General features: G+C 35.7%; 1 protein-coding gene across 4 annotated transcripts in view; it reads left to right on the forward strand.

The window, feature by feature from the left end:
• stmA (Protein EFR3 homolog stmA) overlaps nt 1-22437 on the forward strand; it is a 227380-nt gene that overhangs the window by 120335 nt on the left and 84608 nt on the right. For all 4 annotated transcript variants that reach the window (XM_090371261.1, XM_090371260.1, XM_090371258.1 and 1 more), the window contains exons 8-9: nt 6188-6266; nt 16048-16219. In XM_090371261.1, coding sequence (XP_090227387.1) covers nt 6188-6266; nt 16048-16219 — 251 coding nt within the window. The remainder of the gene's footprint in view (nt 1-6187; nt 6267-16047; nt 16220-22437) is intronic.

Here is a 22437-nt window from a genome sequence, read left to right on the forward strand (position 1 = left end):
AAAATTCGCCACCTTGCAGTCATTCAATATTTGGGAAAAGTTAACTAACACCAAAGGCAGTTCATCAGGATATGGTTATAACATTGGGGAAGATGCCCCTTCTGTTCTATGGTTAAGAAGTGGGCAGCAGAATTTAAATGAGGGAGGGAGAGGCTGGAAGATGGCCCACACTGTGGAAGAACTGCAACAGTGAAGAAGTTAACAGTGTGCATGACCTGGTGATGAGTGATTGACAAGTGGCAGTTCCGTACATTGCCACAAAATAACGGAGGTAATAGTAACCGTGGCATGTGATGCAAGAAAGCAAGCATATGAGCTTATATAGCATCAGCCAAAAAAAAAATTCACACAACCATTCCCTCTAAATGTTTGTCCAGTTCCTCCTTAAATTTATTTAACCTACAAACTTCCTCGACAGATGGAAGTTTGTTCCAGCAATTAACCACCCGCTGGCAAAAGGCAAATTTCTGCACATCTATTCTACAGCTGTCTTTCCTCAATTTGAATTTATGCCCTCATAGGTTCGTAATCTGAACAAGTGGAAGAATCCCATCAGAATTCAGCGTGCTCAACCCATTCAAGGCCTTATACACCTCAATCAGATTACCTCGCAGGTGCCCAGTCTGCATGCACTGCAATTTGTAGAACTTAAACCTCTCTAGGTAAGAGGATCCCTTCATTCCCCTCACCAATCTTGTTTCCCTTCTCTGTACACGCTCAAGCAAATCTACATCCTTCCTAAAATGAGGCCTCCAGATCTGTATACAATACTCAAGGCATGGCCTGACCATTGCCTTATACAGAGGGACAATCACCTCCTTTTCCCTGCTAGAAAAATTCCTGTATATCATGGACAAAACCCCATGACCTCTGGCAGCCTGTCTGCATTGCTCAGAAAACTTCATATCTGACTGCACAATTACTCCCAGGTCTTCATTTTTTACCACTGTCAGTGTAGTACCATACATTTGGTATGGTACTTTTCATTTTTCAATGTTAAACTTCAGTTGTCACTTCTTCCCATCTTCTTCCCTTCAGCCCATCTTCCCAAATTTTCTAGATCTTGTTGCAGTAGCACACTGCCATTACTGTCATTACAACCTTTGTATCATCTGTAAACTTGGACAATAAGCCTGATATACCTTCATCAATATAATTGATAAATATACAAAACAACAGTGGACCCAACACCGAACCCTGTGGGACTCCACTAATAACATTAGTCCACGAAGAGCAGCACCCATTGATTACCACCCTCTGTCTTCTCCCACTCAACCATCCTTTTATCCATTGTAGCAACTTACCCTTAATACCATTCTGTTCCAATTTGTACAGTAGTCTTCTATGCGCAACAGTGTCAAAAGCTTTCCTGAAATCCAACTATATGATATCAAAATTATTTTTGCATCCAGTTCCTATGTAACCACATGATAATATCCAATCAAATTTGTTGGACAAGACTTTCCCTTAACAAACCCATGCTGTGTCTGAATTATTGCTGCAGTCTTGTCTAGATGATCCTGCAATGCATCTTTAATCAGTGACTCCATTATTTTACCCGGAATAGAAGTTAAACTAGCTGGTCTGTAATTACTGGTGTCATCCTTCAAGCCCCCTTTATGAATTGGGGATACATTTGCACATCTCCAGTCTATGGGGATCTCCCCTGAGTCCAAGAATGCTCTCATAATTATGGCTACGGGTTTGCTTACTTCCTTTGCTGCCTCCTTTAATATAACTGGATAGATCCCATCTACCCCAGGTGCCTTTCTTATGTTTAACTTCAACAATTCCTCCTCCACTTTGCTCTCAGTTATTACAAAATCATTAAGAACCCTGCTACAATTTGATAACCTTCTGGCATTCCACCAGCAGAAATGCAACTGGAAATTTTTTTTATTGTTTTCTGGTAATGATCTCCAGAAATGTGCTTTAGTAAAATGTGAGCTAGTGAGGTGTTAATAGTGTCTCTCTGCCTTTATGGTGTTGTGTATTCAGTTGCTACACATGCCAGCTTTGTTTATGTGTATCAAGCATGCCTCTTCATTTTGTAATTGTGCTTTATTCCCTAAAAATGAGTAAAATACTTAAAAGGTGTGAAAAGGAAGCATCATGGTGAAGACACTACATATTCAGAGAGAAAAAGAAAAGCAATATGGGTAGACAGAGGTGGACTGGGTCAAAAATTCTTACTGGGGAAAATTTGTAGCGGCGTCATACTAGCGTTTATGGCCAAAATCACACTGGCCTCAGGCCCACCAGGGTTTCCCCGGTAAGGCCTATGGCCAATCTGCCTCTGTCGATAGAGAAAAAAATATGAAATTCTGAAACACTTTGAGCAAAATGAAAGAGCATGTGATATTGCGTGTGTTACAGGCCTAAATGAGGCAATGCCGAGAATTGGAAAGAATGCAGAGAAAATAAAAACAACTTTCATAGCAGGAACAACTCAAAATGTAATAAAATCCATTAGATCAAGACAAAGAATTGGAAGAGATGGAACGGCTGTCATCTGTTTGGATAGAAAGTCAAACAAAGAACAAGTTTGCTTACGATAGAAGCAAAAGCATTAGCAATATTTTATTACGTAATAGTGGTCGGCACATAAACCTATTTTTCCCATAGGGCCTGTTATTTATATTACATGATTTTGCATTGCAGAAGGGTTTCTAGGAACACAACTGTCGTGCTATACAAGGACTGACTGTACTTGGCATTTCTTGGGAACGTAACCCCCATGAATAACTAGGAATTACTGTACATGTACCGTTGCAGTATTCATGTATTTTTGATTTCACTAAAGTTGAATTTTTATTTTAAAGGGGAAAAAATTTAAACATTTAAAAAACAAAATGTACAATATTAATACATATATTGAAAAATAATAATGGGTTGCATCTTATGTCTGAATTTCTTATAAAAATAAAATGGACTTTCAAAATTACATGCTCAGAACGAAATATTTTTACTTTTGTAGTACACTTATTTCATCATTTTATTTACAACGTTTAAAGTTGCAAGTGCCTACTAAACAAAAGGTTGTAAAATCAAGCATTTACTTTTGTTATTGCTACTGTCACAAAGCAGCATGATCAATATGTTCAGGTGGCCTTCACATCATTACTGATGGGAAGGCCACCTGAACATATTGACCATGCTTTCTATAGTCATAGCTAAAGATAAAGACATCACTGCGTTCACCTATTCTTCAGACCATTTTTTGTTCAGACATCTTTTATTTCTGGATAACAAGCAAAGTTATCCAGGAATAAAAGTGCATCTTATGGTCTGGAAAGTATAATTTTTTTTTTTTTAACTTATATGTATTAAATGTAAGTACTTTAAATTCACAAATACTTGAAAAATCAAATGAAGATTATTAGTTCCAACATCTAAACCATCAGTACTGTTTAGCATTTAGATAGTTCACTTATTGCTTTTATAATGGCTTTTGTTTTTGTTTTTTATAATTTTATATCATTCATATGCATTTCCTTTATTCTTTTTCTGAAAACCCATATTTTCTATTAAAATGTATTCAAGAAGGAACAAATATCCTGCTAAATTCAAGCTTAAAGTGATTGAGTATGCAGAAAAGATAAATGTGTAACCGCAAGACATTTTAATTCCTCCAATTCCTAACGTTATGCGTTGAGCATAATATTAGGAATTGGAGGATGCCGTCTACTCGGCTTAGTCAAATGTGAAATTTGCGTAAGCTGAGCCTAACCTAAGAACAAATGTGAAAACAAGGCAAGACTAATAGGTAGCCCCAATTGAGATGAAGTAAAGAAATGAAGATGAAGTAAATAAATTTTTCACTGAAGCTCAGCTGAATGAAAGCAGTATTTCTTGTGGAAAAATTTGGATCTTTGCCCTCAAACAGGCAAAGAAAATGAACAATGCTAATTTCAAAGCCAGTGCTGATTGGTGTACCAGATTTATGAAAAGATATGATCTTGTCCTGCGACAGAAGACCAAGATTTCACAGCACCTTCCCACTGAATTGGATGATAAAATAATTTCATTTTAGAAATTTATAATCAAACATAGAAGAACAAGTATTGATTGATGTGTATTGGAAACATGAGTGGAACTCCAATGAATTTTGACATGCCAGTGTGCAAAACAGTGAACAAAATAGGGGGAAATCAGTACTAGTGAGAATGACTGATCACAGAAAAATTAGATTTACTGTTGTATTAACATATGGCTGATGGCATGAAGCCGAGACCAATGATAATTTTTAAGAGAAAGACATTACCAAAATAGAAATTCTCAAAATAGTGTTCCAACCAGGGGCACTGAGGGGAGCAAAAAAATCTGTTTGTCTGGGATACCTATAAATGCCATCTGATGGATAGCATTGCTGCTCAAGTTAGAACACGGGTATAGCAGTGATTCCTAGAGGTTGAGGTCTAATCAGCATTATGCAACCACTTGATATCGGCGTAAACAAACCTTTTAAGGATGCAGTGAGAAATCTGTGGAACAACTGGATGATCAAAGGAGAATATTCATTTGTTTTATTTTTTGTTGAAGTTTGGTATAAGCTTGCTTTACTTTCTAATTTTGTTGTTGCCACTAGAAGTGCTATTCACAAATGGAGTTAACTACTTGACTGCCCCCTCCCCATTCTTATTAAAAAACTTGATGTACGAAATCCCTGCTATTAAAATTCCAATGCAAAAATATCAAGTTACATAAATGTTCTCGTGCTCTGGTAGATTTTCAAGTATGTAGCATCTCAGTCAGTCTAACTTTGCTTGTGTAAACTTTGGTTATACAGGTTCACACGTCCTTCTTCACATGAAGTTAGCATTAACTGCTTTTATTTCTTGTGTTGGAAAAAGACAGAGCATATGAAACTCTTGGTTATTGTTACCATTATTCTCCTTTATGTTGTAACGTTTTACATTCTGCAGTAGAGATTTTTCTTTTATTCTGATTTATTTGCTTCATCTTTTCTTCAACATTTCCTTTCAGTTATCTTTCATGAATATTGTGGTTTGAAGGCAAGTGCATAAATAGGTTATACCATTTTCTTTGTATTTCTATTATTATTCATTATTTGAGGTCTGTGATAATCAGATTTTTAATTCATGTTCATTTCTTGCATAAATGTTTATTTTCTTAATAGCTCCGTAATAGTATTGTGATTTGCTGTTTTGAAAGTAATGATGACTTAATGCCTCCTAGAATATGTTTGTGGAAACAGATTATTAATTAATGCTCTTTCATATCCAGTGTTCTCCCCAGGACCTATCGAATGGGTGCACCAGGTAAAATTTAAATGATTCTCGCAGTACTTTATGGTTTTGCTCACTGATCTCGATAAATATTAATTCAAACATACTATGCAATTGAAATCATTGTGACAGGAGCATATAATGTTAAATTATGTAATTAATTTTTGCTCTGGATCGCTTAAGTCACATTTATAAATAACAGAAAATTTTCTGTGGAGAACACTGATATCAGTTCTGTTATGTCATGATCACTCCTAAATACCAGTTGCAGTTCATTATTTAATAATACCCACAGTTTATAATTTAAATTAATTTTTTTAAGAGTGAAATAAATCAGTTATGCAACTGTAAATAGAACTCTGATTTTTATGCTTTTCTTTTTAAAAATTCACACAGTTGACAAGTTGAGCATATATTAAAATAATATGGTGTTGCTTAATATGTGTGATCATACCAATATTACTGTATTGGTAATAAAATGGATAAGTTAACTTATTCACTTTTTAGAATAGATGAAAACTAACTAACTTGAGTGTTAGTTATTACTAGGATTAGGTTCAACAACACATTGCAAATGAAAATTGGGGAAAAAAAAAAAAAAAAAAAGAAAAAAAAAAAAGCTCATCACATCCATTTTGCTGGGACTTATTCATTATTGGATTGTATGTTGATGAGCAGCTTAAAAGATTATAGTATTAGAAATTTAATGTAATTGTTTATTAGTGTTAGAAGTAAGCTGTCAGAAATTTAAAACAGAACAGAATATTTATTGATTGTGTTTGTGCAACCATATCCTTCAGAGCTTACATCTCAGTAGTTTGATCTTTTCTCTCTGAAATTCATTTTGATATGTAATTGTGAATTCATTCTGCTTCACTTTTTTGTTATTATATTTATCATATGAAATTTTCTATTTTTTTTTTTTTTCTTTTTTTTAGGCATTTGGACAATCATGGATTATGGGTACCAAATGATTTTGCTGTACATACGTTCAAAATAATCATGTATTCTATACAGGTAAGTAGCAAATCAGTTAACTACAAGTAATTGACTAAGAAAATATCTTAGGGAGTAGCAGATAAGATTAATTTCTTAAAAAATAAATAAATAAAAGCATATCTCATCCACATTCTTGACTACATTTCACAAAGTATCCAGAGAAAAATTGTATGTTTAAGAATTAATGGCAGGATGTTACAAGATCTTGAGAATTAAGAAATGCTTCTCTGCATTAAAAACATATTCAATTATGAAACCACCTCGGGTCTCCCGCGAGGTAGTTTCATAATTAATAATTAATGGTATATTAACTTTCAGCCGGGCCCAAAATTTGTAGGGCTCTGTTCAAGAATTACTTGCAGGGCCTTGGGGTCCCATGCAAAACTTATACGAGGTGCTTTTGTATTAGTGATTTTTTTAATTTTCTATTTTTTCGAATTTTACAATATTTAAAATTTTTCAACTCTTGGAGTGACGATAATGTGGGTAACTAGACATTAAGATGGCGGTGGGCTCATTGATAGAAATGCAGATGATATTATCATTTAGACTATTTGATCATGGGACCCTGTTCGACAGAACTGGTTGAATATGCTTGTGGCCGGTGCTGCTTTCAGCATATAATTTAACAAAAAAAATGAGGTTAAATTACATGCTGAAGTAAAATAAATGCTGGAAACCAGGATTTCCATCATTTATTTTATATTTATTGTAAAAAATGTTATTTATTTTGTGTATTTTAAAATATTAATCAGTTTTTCAATCTTTTGTGAGTATTACAATACTTTTGAATATGTAAGAGAATAGTGGAACACCAAATTTTTATAAACTTTATTTCGTTCATTCACTTTCAGTATTAAAGAAAAGAAAAAGAAAAAAGTGTTTACATAACTAGGGAAAAAAAATCATATTAATTCGTTTTGTATATTGAGTATATTGTAATTTTTACTTTTTATTTTTACTACTGCATCTTTTATATTAATGATGAATGCTAATTTTTTATGTAAAATTTCATATAACACTTGGGCAATGCTTGATGGAACACCAATATACACAAATACAGTTGTTCTTTGATAACTTGAAGGAGGAAGCTGAAAAAAATTGACTTATTGAATTTTGCTGATCTTCTATTAAAAAATAAGTTACTGTATAAATGAAACTGCAGAAATACAGGCCTTATTGATACATTATTTTATCAATCAAAAATTTTAACTTAATTGGTATTATAACTAAAGCTACATTATGCAGTATTAAAAACGTGAACAGAAACTTATACACTTACTTTATTTAAAATATTTAGCAAGAAAGGTGTGGTGCATTCTCTTCCACAATGTCCTCAGTATACTTTATTGCAGAGAAATTTTTTTTTCTGTTGTACTTGGAAGACCTCTGGTAAATCTATGCAGTACATCTACTGCCATCCAAGCTTCCTGACAGGTAGGCATGTTAATTCTGTTTTCTATATGATCATCTTCCATTTCATCCTCTTGTTTTTCCTGTATTTGTATCTGTGATTGGTTTCACAGATACAAATGTATCTCTGTATTGGTTTCAATTTCCAGCTTCGATATCACAGTCAGCATTTTATGAAATCATAATTTATTCTCAAAGCTAAAATGACAGCATTTCAGCTTATCACCTGTAATATTTATATCTTCCTTACCTTCTACACAGAACTTATTATTGGAAATTCAGTTAACCCAAAACAGTTTGAAATTGTTTTCTATAAAAGCATGCCACCCTTTTTTGCTATTCTCATAGTGTATAGTTAATTGATTCCAAGAACACTCTGATCCTTTGTCCTGGATAGACTTCTGTATGAGATGTTGATGATATTTTTTTCTTAAATGTTGAATAATTCCTTCCTAGCTGAAACCCTGATGTGGTGTTTAATGACAATAATTTAGCTTAAAAAGCAATTAATGTTGGAATAACATTGCAAGCTATGTAAGAGAGCCGAAAAACTAAAATTTTTTTTTTTTCCTTCTCTCAATCGTGATGTGACCTGACTTCAATAACCACTTAGAAGAAAAACAAATTGGCAGCCTTCCAAGAATTATGATTTGCAATATCTGGACAGTTCTTTTTATGCATGGAAAACATTATAATTCCAAAGATTTTCTAATCACCAGAAATGGTCATTTTTCTTTCCTATTCACGTTATGATCCAAAAAAAAAAGGGAGTTAAATGCTCTTTTCTGTGCTTACCACTATATGCTCTTTTCTGTGCTTACCACTATGACAAAAATTACCTTTTGAAGTCATTGTTTTATCTGGAAAAAAACTGGTAAAATCATTTCATCTGCATTAAATACATCATTGGGACTATTCTTTTAGAATATCAGATAAATGTTTGCCAACTTGTTACAGATCTCACATTAATATTTCTCCACAAATGTTTCTGAAAAAGAATACATCTTTTTTTGGAAATTTTAGAAATTTGCTTGAACCAGTGACCATTTTGATGTTAACTTTAGAGCGAGAGAGAGAGAGAGAGAGAGAGAGAGAGAGAGAGAGAGAGAGAGAGAGAGAGAGAGAGAGAGAGAGAGAGAGAGAGAGACACACTGCCTGTTGCATGGTTTTATGTATATAACCAAACATGCATTTTTCTAGAATAATGTATGTGCAATTAAAATTGTGAGATTTAACCTTGGTTGTGTAGAATTAAATCTATTTTTTGTTTGTAAATTGTCATTTTTACAGATAAGATTAAACATGGATATTGCTTCAAGAGCCTTTCTCTCATTTTTTTAACTATTTTGAACCAAGTTTAAAAACAAAAGGTATAAAAATTTTATCACATATTTCCATGTTTGACTTCAACAATTCTAATGTTCTGAAAATAATTTTTTTATGCTTTATTTATTTTATTTTATTTTTATTTATTTATTTTTTTTTTTATGAAAACCCCAAACACATAAGGTATTGGAACCTATGGTACCATGCTTGGGTTGGAGGTTGAGAAGACAAAGAAGATATTTGTTGACATTAGACTTGAACTTCTGAAGACTATAATTTTCAAGAAATACATACGAAGGAAGGTTGTTCAGGGAAACGACATTTGAATGAATAAACAAGGAAGATGAAAAGTTGGTTCTGTGGGTTTGAAGTTGGACAGTAAATGGATGTTGGCTGGTGGCGGCACGTGTTCGAACTGTTTTGAAAGAGAGAGTGGGAATTATAGAAGCCAATTCAGAAGAACAGTCCCCATGGAAGTATCTGTAGAAAAGACATGCAGCAGAAACAGTACATCTATGAGACAGCGAGTGGAGAGACTGTTACAGGGGAGTCATTAATTAACCAAACTGCCCTCTTCTGAATGGAATCTAGAAGTCTGAGAGAGGTTTTGTGGGCACCACACCAGATGTGGGAACGATATTCCATGGTAAGGCGGATTTGTGATTTGACAGAGTGAACAGCTGTTTGGAAGTAAAGTAATGCCGAGAGCGAAAGAGAAAACCCAGTTTTTTTAGATGCAGAGGAAGCAATATTTCTAATGTGCTTGTGTCAAGAGAGATTAGAAGTCAGGGTAATCCCCAAAAGAGATATATCAACTTGCCTAGAAATCGGAGTGCCACCAAAGATAAGCATAGGAGCAGAAGAATCCTTTTTGCAAGACTGAGTTTTAAAAGGATTGAAATCAACTAAGTTGTCTTTTCCCCACTGGAGAATTACCTGGAGATCGGCATTTAAGGAATTGGTGGTAGATATTCGAGAAGCTGATTGGGCAGGGCAAGGTTTCTCAAACTGGAATGTGGAATGCAATGTGCTATCATCGGCAAAACTATGGATAGGATTTCCAGTCAATGGAAGAAGGTCATTACTGTACAAGAGGAAAAGAATGGGGGAAAGAACTGAACCTTGGGGGACACCGGCATTAGTGGAGGAGTTAGAAGACAGAGAATCAGCTACCATCACCCTCAGTGAGCGATCAGAGAGAAAACTGGATAACCAATTACGAAAAACAGTTGGCAAACCGTAAGATGAAAGCTTGTTTAGAAGACCTTTATGCCAAACACGATCGAAAGCCTTTGAGATGTCAAGAGCAACTGCTTGTGTTTCACCAAACTTTTCCATTGAATTTGTCCGTAAATGGGTAACATAAGGCAGAATATCACCAGTGGATCGACATTGACGGAATCCATACTGGCGACCATTGATCAGACAGAAGGTTTCTAGGTAGTTTAAGAGCTGACGGTTAATTGGATGGGAGGGATTTGTCACCCTTTTTTTTCCAGCACAGTGTGCTGAAGTGGGATTTACTCAAACGGGTAACTACCATCAGGGGTTAAAGGGAAGGGTTTTTGCTTTCGTAAAGGCGACTACAATGGTCTGAAACAGTATTTAAATTCTATACAGTGGGACCAACTGATGATGTTACCAACATCATCAGGCAAATTCAAAATGGGAAACATTCAAAGAATTTATCTTTGAAGCTACTAGGCTTTACATACTAACTAAAAAATATTGTTCAAGGTTTAGGCCTAAATGGATGTCAGATGAACTAATGAGACATACAGCAGAAAAGAAAAATGCATGGGATACATATAGATTAATGGGTGACATGGAAGCCTATGATAGATATAAGCTGGTCTGTAACCAAGTCACAAAGGAGATTAGGCAGGCAAAGGCAGATTATGAGAAATCCTTAACAAAGCATGCAAAGAAAAACAGAAAAGAGTTTTCCTATGTAAACTCTAGAAGGAAAGGGATGAATCAAGATTGGTCCACTGGATATTGATGGTTCAACTGTTGATGATCCTGCTCAGGTGGCTAACAAACTAAACAAGTATTTTGCATCTACATTCACACATGAGGAGATAATCAGGAAGAGGAATGCCAGAGGTGAAGTAAATTCTGGCAGTGAGCTAGATGATTTTGTAATAACTGAGAGGAAAGTGGAGGAGAGATTGTTGTTTGTTTTTTTTTATGTGAACCCCAAACACGAGAGGTATTAGAACCTATAGTACTTATTACTGTGCTTGGGTTGGAGGTTGAGAAGACGAAAGAAGATATTTGTTGACATTGGACTTGAACTTCTGTAGATTGTAATTTTCAAGAAATATGTATGAAGGAAGGTTGTTCCAGAAAACGGCAGTTGAATGAATAAATAAGGAAGATGAAAAGTTGGTTCTGTGGGTTTGAAGTTGGACAGTAAATGGATGTTGGCTGGTGGCGGCACGTGTTCGAACTGTTTTGAAAGAGAGAGCGGGAATTATAGAAGCCAATTCAGAAGAACAGTGCCCATGGAAGTATCTGTAGAAGAGGCATGCAGCAGAAACAGTGCGTCTATGAGAAAGCGAGTGGGGAGAGACTGTTAGAGATGAATCATTAATTAACCTAACTGCCCTCTTCTGAATGGAATCAAGAAGCTTGAGAGACATTTTGGGGGCACCACCCCAGATGTCAGAACAATATTCCATGGCAGGGCGGATTTGCGATTTATACAGAGTGAGCAGCTGTTTGGAAGAAAAGTAACACCGAGAGTGAAAGAGAAAACCAAGTTTCTTAGATGCAGAGGAAGCGATATTTGTAATGTGCTTATGCCAAGAGAGATTAGCATTAGAAGTCAGGGTAATACCCAAAAGAGATACGTCATCTTACCTAGAAATCAGAGTGTCACCAAAGATAAGCATAAGAGCAGAAGAATCCTTTTTGCAAGATATAAGACAAGACTAAGTTTTAGAAGGACTGAAATCAACTAAGTTGTCTTTGCCCCACTGGAGAATTACTTGGAGATCAGCATTTAAGGAATTGGTAGCAGATTTTCGAGAAGTTGAAGCTGATTGAGCAGGACAAGGTTTCTCAAAATGGAAAGTGGAATGCAATGGGCTATCATTGGCAAAACTATGGATAGGATTTCCAGTCAATGGAAGAAGGTCATTAATATACAAGAGGAAAAGAGTTGGGGAAAGAGCTGAACCTTGGGGGACACCCCCATTAGTGGAGAAGTTAGAAGACAGAGAGCCATCTACCATCACCCTCAGTGAGCGATTAGAGAGAAAACTGGATAACCAATTACTAAAAACAGTTGGCAAGCCATAAGATAGAAGCTTGTTTAGAAGACCTTTATGCCAAACACGATCAAAAGCCTTTGAGATGTCAAGAGCAACTACTTGTGTTTCACCGAACCTTTCCATTGAATTAGTCCATAAATGGGTAACATAAGCCAGAATATCACCAGTGGATCGACACTGACGGAATTCATACTGGCGATCGTTGATCAGACGGAAGGTTTCCAGGTAGTTTAAGAGTTGGCGGTTAATTGATTTCTCCATTACTTTAGAAAGAGTAGAAGTAATTGCAATGGGACGATAATTGGATGGGAGGGATTTGTCACCCTTTTTAGGAACTGGCTGGATGTAAGCAAATTTCCAAGTAGGAGGAAAAGCACCTTTGAAATAAGAAAGTCAAAAAAGGTGGCAAAGAATAGGAGTAAGTTCAGGAGCACAGGTTTTGAGAACAAGTGGAGAAATACCATCGGGACCTGGAGCTTTCTTAGCATCAAGATTCATCAAAATCCTTCTGATATCCTTTTGAAGGAAGACCACAGGAGGCATTGAATGGAGCGTGTTGGGAATGGTGGGAGGTGTTTTACCAAGATCATTAATGCATGAGCTGGAAGAAAAATGGGATGCCAACAGGTCAGCTTTATCCTTGGCTGAAGTGACAACAGAACCATCCTGGTTTGGATAGAGGTGGGAGCAGAGATGGGCAAAAGTTGGGACAGGTATTTTGAACGAATGGAGGGGAAAATGGGAGTGGTTTTTTTTTTTTGGCTGATGCTGCATGGACATCATTGAGATTAGAACTGAGACCACGTATATTTGTGAAATGAACTAGGAGGTTTTTGGGAGGTTTAGATCTTTTTGCAGATAAACTTACTCTATTAGTTTGACAATTCATGGTGTATTCAATAGTAAGAAAAAGTGTGTTGGGAGCATGCTGTATGAAGTAATGAAATTTTTAGATATGCTGATATGCCGTACACGTGGTAAGAATATAGCCAGATCCTTGACGTAATGTGACCTCGACAATGCCTCCTGCATACACACTACTCGGACTCCCCTCCAGTCACTCTCTGGCAGAGTAGAGGTAGCAAGATTATACACTAGGTGATCCGGAATCCTCCTAGAGAGTTACTAATAGGTTTGCTCTGTACTAACTAACGGCCAGCCTGCTACCACTGTTTTAAAGCTGTACCTTTGAAATGTAAGGAAGATTGGATCTCGCCGTGATGTTCATCATAACCTCAAAAGTCATCAGTTGTACTGTATGATGGAAGAGATGGGGAAGGGTTGACCAGAACCAGATGGGTTGACTAAACATGGGTTCCACCACTTCAAGCGCAAAGTGGTGGTATTGCACCGGTTGATGAGAGTCATTTACCATCTAGTATTGCCTGGTAACATAGAGGGGTGGCATTCCTCCATGTGGTGCAGGCACCACATCTCGACTTCCACTTACGTTGGTTCACACCTGGGTGGACATCCACAGTGTGCTTGCGCCATGGGGGTTATACCCAGGATTACTAACAGTCCCACCATTGTGAAGGTTGAAGCAGAGGATTTGGCTGTCACAGACCATCCGGACTTTGCCGAAATTGGGTCCACTTGACTTGAGTGTCACTTGAATATAAGTTCCATCAGCGTTTTAGACTCCCAGCTAGCAAGTACAGCTTGTCTGTCATATCTGAAAGAATGTCTGTGACAACCTCAAGGACCAAGTATACAGTATACAGTTACATGTAATATTTTCATTCCAAGCAACGTCTGTGTTTAATTGATAGACAGCAACTTATGTGCCCACATAAGTTGCTGTCTATCTGTATTAAAAAAAAAAAAAAAAAAAATCACAACCAATAGGTAAAATTTTGAAACTGAAATCAAACATATTCAGCTGTACTCGGGCTGTGGGCATTTTTTGTATACCGCTTTCAGCTCTTCTAAAATGTGAGTGTGGTCGCTGGCTCACATAGTTTAATTAGTAAGAGTGGTTCGTGCTGAATTACAGAGTTAACTGAAAGCAATAGTGCAATAAAAAAGAGAGAGGTGAACCCCCCTTTTTTTTTTTTTTTTTTTTTTTTTTTGTGGATTACAAGTATTAAACAACAAATAATATCACAGTGCCTTATTTTAACATTATTGTACAGCTTGTATGCATTAAACTGTTTGACTAATAATAACAGCAAATATAAAACTTAGTAATCACATCATATGAGAAATTTTTTGAATATCTCCACAGAACAATGTCTTTTCCATATTGACTTAATTAATGCGTTAATCATCTATTCATGAATGTTTGCCATAATGAAACTAAAAAAATTATTTTAACGTGTTCAGTGTGATGACACAAGCATCATGCAATCATTCTTAAATGATCAGTATAGGTTTCCTTTTGAAGATTTTTATTTGTGATTTCTTGAAAATTTTTATGAAATATTTATCCATCTAATTGATATGTATAGATGAGTATTTATATTATGCAATAGCACAATTTTTAAACTACATATTGATGAGTAAAAAGGCTGCATCCCCTCAGTGTTATGCTTGTGACCTAGAACATCCATTAAGCAATTAGAAAGTGGGATATCCTATCATAGAGAAAAAACTATTAAATCTCTTTGCTAGCTGAGATATCCAGGAATGGTTGTGCAAGTTGAATCCCTATAATCTGGGACCAAAGCATTCAACTTGTTTTTTATATAGACATAACTATTGAATTAGGTCATTTAGTTCCACTTGAATAATCAATTGAGATTGACTATATTATATATTACATATTGATATATTATTTGTCCTTCCTTGTTGTAACTTCTGTTTGTTCATCTTCACAAGGTGATATATCTGCGTTTTCATGTTTGAGGAGATTTAGGCATTGGCACATCAGAATAAGCTATTGGCTGCATTGAAGATTCAGTATCTCAACTGAGTGAAATCAGTTGAGATACTGAATCTTCTTTTTATTATTAGAAGAAAAGCCAGGTCCTGACTTAAGCAAAAATAGTAATTCTCAAAATGATCTTTTTGTTCCTATCATATCATTGACACTTGCAAGTGGCAGACATTTAATTTTTCCATTCAATCATTTATAGAATATCACTGCAATGTGCTCAACAGATATGGGACCTTAGGTTTATCTTGATCTGTTTTACTACCAAAGTATAGTAAAACAGATCAAGATAAACCTGTGCCAATGCCTATAGATTATAAGCTTTCTTGATTGTAGAAGAAAGTTTACAATGAGCACATAATCATTTGGTTATGTACTCATTGTAGACATAACAGAAACTATTAGGTTGTTCAATACCCTAGCATAGATTTCAGTTCTCACACAATAAATATTTCTTTATAAATATTATAGAATTATAGAAACACATAAAACAATTCATGTTGTATAATGAATATAAATCTTTAATTTTGCATGTAAAATGTAATGTTAGTCCTGTTACAGCTCTGTGGCTTAACACTTTATATTATAATGTTGCCTAACTGGTTAGAACATATCACAGTAATTGGGTGTCACCAAGAGACATTAATAACTCAGTGATTTAGGCCAACAGGAAAGCAAAATTTTTTATGGCAGTTTTAATTTATTTCCTGCTGCCAGATAAGTACTTCACTTTTATTATAAAATAATGAGATTTTTTAAAAATCTGTATATTTTGAATATTTTGAAATAATTTATGTAATCAGGAAGAAAGTACGTTAATAAAAAAGGTCTTACTTTACCAAAAAATAAAATTAAAAAGGACCTTTTTTGATGGTGTAATCTTTTACTGTGTATGTATCTCTTGTAGGCCCAGTATTCTTATGCAGTAATCCAAATACTTATGGGCCGCCTAGATGAAAAAACTAAAGCAGAAGATTTGGGCAAAGGTGGGAGCCGACCTAGATCTGATGCTAAGACACGAACTGGAATAGTTAATGTGCTCTCAAACATTGTTGCAATAGCAGCTGGGGAAAGCATTGGTATGTTGTCTGCTCAAGTATATACTGTATTAATTCAAATCTTAGACAGACTTTTTTCATATTTTCCACTGCCCATACTTCAGGGACTATCTTAACTCCTAATACACACCCGATGGTATGCATCATGACAGACTAATAGAAGCCCTTCTGAATCCAAGGAGGCTTCAGAAGGGCTTCTATTTCAAAATAATGATGTGTGTTTATAAAGTGCAATTTTAAGCTACTAGAAAGGTTGTTGTTGATTGGTTAGAGCAGTGGTTTTCAACCAGGGTGCCACGTAATTTGGGTTTAAGTTACTTAAACCCATTTATTTCATTTATTTTTAAGTATTTATTTCATTATTAAAAGGTACATCCTTATTATATTATTATATTAACTATCATATAACATTTATTTTTAATATTAGATATATTATCTATACAGAGAGAGAGAGACAATTGGATCTAACAGGCAGAAAATTGAGTAGGAGTGCCACAAAATAAAATAAATTACTTAAGGGTGCCATTATTAAAAAAAAAATCAAAACCACTGGGTTAGAGGGTAGTAATGTCTCCCATGCATGTTACTGACAGTCTATACTCGCTAAAATAGACAATAAAACACAATAAAAAAGAATGGTAAAAGCAAATAAAAAATAAGTGTATATTCTCATTCTTAAATATACCAATAAATGGGTGTACTGTTTATACAGGCATATCTTCATTTGCTAAAATATTGTAGATATTCCAGAATTAGAATAATTGTGAACGGTTACATTTTAAAATTAAACTCCATTATTACAATAGTCAGTCTGTTTCTTATCAAAAGATCCTAAAAAGCAATACTTCAATGCACTTGTTTTTTGTGGATGTTTTTTTCCCTCCTTCCAGTGGAAAGCAACATTAATTACAGAAATGAAAAAAGCAAAACTTACCATTAAAGTGATATTGTATTTCCGATTGTGAAGGCATATTAAAGCCAGTGAAACTTAAAAAGGAATTTGCATCATGTAACAAATCAATGAAACCTTTGAGTCAATCAGTACACACTGATATTTCACCAGTCTGAATTTAAATGGCTTTGTTATTCCAAATAATTTTCTTCTCAACTATAAATCAGAATTCACTGACATACAAGGGATGTGGGGGAAAAGCTAATCAGGATCCATATGCCTAGATAGTTGAGTGATGTAGGAAATCCCAGGATTTAAACTGGTTCCAGATATTAGAGATGTAAAGGAGTCATTAGTTATGCAATTGCCCATTACAATGTCAGGCCTTTCCACTAATCTTCCAAAACATCATTTGTCAACAACATCTAACTTAGAATACATAATATAGATGTTCCTATTTCCTGTTTGCAAATGGAAATACTCTCAGTTGCTACTAACTATTAGTTCCAACATGGTTTATCAAAAGCTGAAAAATAAGACTCAACCACCATAAAGGACACTAGTACAAATAAGTAACGATGGTAATTTTTGTAATTTCACCATTCTATCTATTTGTATGCATATGGTATTAATTCTGTGCATAACTTAACTTATCTTCATCAAAATATGTGATTCAATAAGAGCAGTGAAATCAAAATAAGGTTTTCTGAACAGTCACATCATTTTCAGAAAAGGAGGATTAGGTTTTTGGGAAGTGAGTAGCACTTTTGATGTTAGCTAAAGTCTTACTTACATAGTTAATGCTGCTTAATTTATTAATCTCAAAGATTACTTTGTCATTTCATTTGGATGTATTTTTCACAGTTAATAATGCTAAAATTCTTCAGGTAAGTAAAATGTCAATTGTGCCACCTAGTGATATCATAATAGCATATCACTAGGTGGTACTTTGGGTGATATAATAATATCATACAAATGACGATATATAAATTTGGTATGGCAATTTTATTTTATTTATTACAATTTTCATAATGCATAAAACAGTACTTGAAGTTCATCTTGAAATTTTATGGTATTAAGGAAACTAGTTATTAACAACTTAATTTGTATCTGACTTTATTCAAAAAGACCCTTACACATGTAAGCTTTGAGTGTTTTTACTATTGTTTGCACGACTCAAGAACAGCTTCCTCAGTTGATGAACTGTTGGAAAATTTCAGAGGAACCTGATGTTTTAAGATTGTTTAAATTATTTTCAATACATACTGTATTTCAATGATTAAAATGTGTACCTAAAACATAATTGTATAAATATGGTTTGGCTTCATTCTGTAGATAGCATTGAGCACTAGGTATGCTACTTTTTAATGCTTGGGTTTCATATTGTGAAATCACTTTCTACAAGCTTTCTTGGTTGCTCTATTCTAAATACTAGTAAAAAACACTGCTCCAATAGAGAATTATGTTGCTGTATATTAGCATTTAGCATTGATGTCTTTAGCATTAGTAAAGGCACATGATGCAAGAAAGCAAGCTTTTATAGCATCAGCCAAACCCCCCCCCCCTTATTTCACTCATCCATTCGCTCCAAATGTTTGTCAAGTTCTGCCTTGAATCTGTTTAAGCCATCAACTTTTACAATGACAGATGGAAGTTTGTTCCAGCAATCAACCACCCGCTGGCTAAAGGCAAACTTCCGCACATCTATCCTACAACCATCTTTCCTCAAATCGAATTTATGCCCTCTCAGGTGATTATTCTGAGCAATAGGAAGAATCCCATTAGCATGAGCATGCCCAAACCATTCAAGGCTTTATACACCTCAATCTGGTCACCTCGCAGGTGCCTAGTCTCTAGACACTATAATTTGCAAAACTTAAGCCTTTCTTTGTAAGAGCAACCCTTTGATCCATTCACTAATCTTGTTGCCCTTCTCTGTACTTGTTCCAACATCTCTACATCCTTCTTAAAATGAGGCCTCCAGACCTGTATACAGTACTCAGGGTGTGGCCTGACCAAGGGGATAATCACCTCCTTATCCCTGCTAGAAAAATTCCTGTATATCATTCACAAGGCACCATGAGCTACTCTTGCAGACCGTCTACACTGCTCAGAACTTCATATCCGCCTGCACAGTTACCCCCAGTTCCTTTTCATTCTCTACCACTGTCAGTGTGGTACCACAGAGTTGATACGTTACTCTGGGATTACTGCTTCCCATATGTAGTACTTTACATAGGCTTCTGTATCACATGTTAATTTATATGTATCCCATTCATTTTACTTATCTATCACATGTCTAATTAGTTCATCTGACATTCATTTAGGCCTAAATCTTGAACAATATCTGCTCAAATTTTCTAGATCCTATTGCAGCAGTGTACTGTCATTAGTGTCATTACCAACCCTGCCAACCTTCATATCGTCTGAAAACTTGGGCATTAAGAATGATATACCATCATCAATATCATTTATAAATACAGAAAACAACAATGGACCCAACACTGAACCCTGAGGGACTCCACTAATAACATTAGTCTACGAAGAGCAGTGTCCATTGATTACCACTCTCTGTCTTCTCCCACTCAACCATCCCTTTATCCATAGCAGCAATTTGCCTCCAATGCCATATTACTCCAATTTGTGCAGCAGTCTTCCATGTGCAACAGTATCAAAGGCTTTTCTAAGATCCAAATATATGATATCAAAGTTATTCTTTGCATCCAGTTCCTTTGTGACTACATCATAGTATCCAATCAAATTAGTCAGACAAGACTTCCCCTATCTGGGCTATAACTGAAATCTTGTCTAAATGATCCTGCAATGCTTCTTTAACCAGTGCCTGCATTAATTTCTGTGAAACAGAAATTAAACTAACAGGTCTGTAATTACCTGTCTCCCTTTGATCCTCCTTTGTGGATTGGAGTCACATTTGCACGTCTCCAGTCCATGGGTACCTCCCTTGAGTCCAGGGAAGCTCTCATAATTATGGCTAAGGGTTTGCTTACTTCTTTTGCCGCCTCCTTTAATATAACTGGATAGATTCCATCCACCTGGATGCCTTTCTTGTGTTTATCTTCAACAATTTCTCTTCCACTTTACTCTCAGTTATTACAAGATTATCTAGTTTACTGCCAGAGTTGAATACACCTCTGGCATTCCCCTCCTTAAATAACTCCTCATGTGTGAATATCGATGCAAAATATTCATTCAGTTTGTTAGCTACCCGAGCAGGATCATCAACAGTTGAACCATCGATATCAAGTGGATCAATCTGATTCATCCCTTCTAGAGTTTACATAAGTAAAGAACTCTTTGCTGTTTTTCTTTGCATCCTTTGCAAAGATTTCTCCTAATCTGCCTTCGCTTGCCTAACCTCCTTTGTAACTTGGTTACAGACCAGCTTATGTCTATCATAGGCTTCTGTGTCACATGTTAATTTATATGTATCTCATTCATTTTACTTATTTATCACATGTCTAATTAGTTCATCTGACATTCATTTAGGCCTAAATCTTGAACAATATTTCTTTTAGCATTAGCATTAGTAGAGCATTAGATGCAAGAAAGCAAGCTTATGCAGCATCAGCCAAAAAAAACCACTTCCACTTCACCCCTCTGTTCATTCGAAATACCTGTCCAGCTGAGCCTTAAACTTATTTAGGCTATCAACTTCCACGACAAGGGATGGAAGTCTGTTCCACCAACCAACCAACCAACCAACCACCCGCTGGCTAAAGGCAAATTTCCTCACGTCTATCCTACATCTGTCTTTCCTCAATTTGAATTTATGCCCTGTCAGGTGATTATTCTGAGCAAGAGGAAGAATCCCATCAGCATTGAGCATGCTCAGTGCTGATGAGCATGCCAAGGATTTCTCGTAATCTGCCTTCGCTTGCCTAACCTCCTTTGTAACTTGGTTACAGACCAGCTTATGTCTATCATAGGCTTCTGTGTCACATGTTAATTTATATGTATCCCATTCATTTTACTTATATATCACATGTCTAATTAGTTGATCAATTTGGCCTAAATATTGAACAATATTTCTTTGTTGGTGTAAAGTGTGTGTAAAGTGTGTTTGGGGTCAAACGGCACCAGGGGTTCCCCCCATCTCCGCTTTCTTTGTTGGTATGAAAAGCCTAGTAGCTTCCAAGATTAATTCTTTGAATGCTTCCCATTTGGAATTTTCTTTTGGTAACATCATCAATTAGTTCCGCCATATAGAATTTAAATAGTCTCAGACCACCGTAGTCACCTTTACGAAAGCAAAAACCCTTCCCTTTACCCTTGATGATAGTTACCTCTTTGAGTAAATCCCACTTCAGCACACTGTGATCTCTGCCACCTAGTGGTTCCTTTATCTGCAGATTCTTGATGCATGAAGAATCACTACTGATAATCAGATCATGAGTATTACTCCCTGTAGTTGCCTCCCAAACATGTTGCTGTAGAAAACAATCATGCAATAAATCCACAAAAGCCTTGCTAGTGTGTGAGTGACCGACCCACAAATTCCAGTCAATATCCGGGAAATTAAAATCTCCCATTATAAGACACTCTAATTTACTGGCCCACTCTATTTCTCTGCACAATTGCTCATTATACTCATCAGATTCATTAGGCTTATAACACACATCTACTCTCATTTTTCCTTTCCACACCAAACAGACTCAACATTGCATTGGCCACCAACATCAATTAGATACACTTTCTTAGATTTTATGTGTTTTTAACTAACAGCATAACCCCTCCTCCCTTCGTGTCCTGTCTATCCTTTCTGCACTCATTGTACTCCCCAAATTCTAGTTCTCCACTGCTTATGTCTGTGTGACACCATGTCTCTGATATCCCAACAATATCTGCCTTTGATGTCTTGACTAACACTTCAAGCTCATTGAATTTATTAACTATACTCCTAGCATTGGTCTACATGCAAGTATACATGCACCTGTTTGTACTCTTAGTTACCCTCACACAGCCCATGTATTTACTTGTTCCACTAAGACTCCCAGCAGTCCTGGAAATTCCCATTGCCTTGCTTTCCAGGCTGCTGCTCAATTGCATTTCTTGCAATTGAGTGATTCTTGCACTACTTCTATTGTTAATCTATTAGTCTGTTACTTCTATTGTTAATCTATTAGTCTTGCACTACTGTTAATCTATTAGTTCATTTATCCTCCCAAGCTAGCAGTTTTCTGACCCACCTAACTCAGCCTCGATAGCATCAGTAAATATTCTTGCACCCTTTCTATTTAAGTGTATCTCATCCTTTTAGAAGCAGTCTCTCCTGTTAACAAGCACAGACCAGGCTGAGAAAAATTCTACCGCTTGAGCCTTGCACAAT

The sequence above is a fragment of the Mastigoproctus giganteus genome, chromosome 4 (genome assembly GCF_048544385.1).
Source record: "Mastigoproctus giganteus isolate SK-2022 chromosome 4, ASM4854438v1, whole genome shotgun sequence".
In the NCBI taxonomy this organism is placed as follows: domain Eukaryota; kingdom Metazoa; phylum Arthropoda; class Arachnida; order Uropygi; family Thelyphonidae; genus Mastigoproctus; species Mastigoproctus giganteus.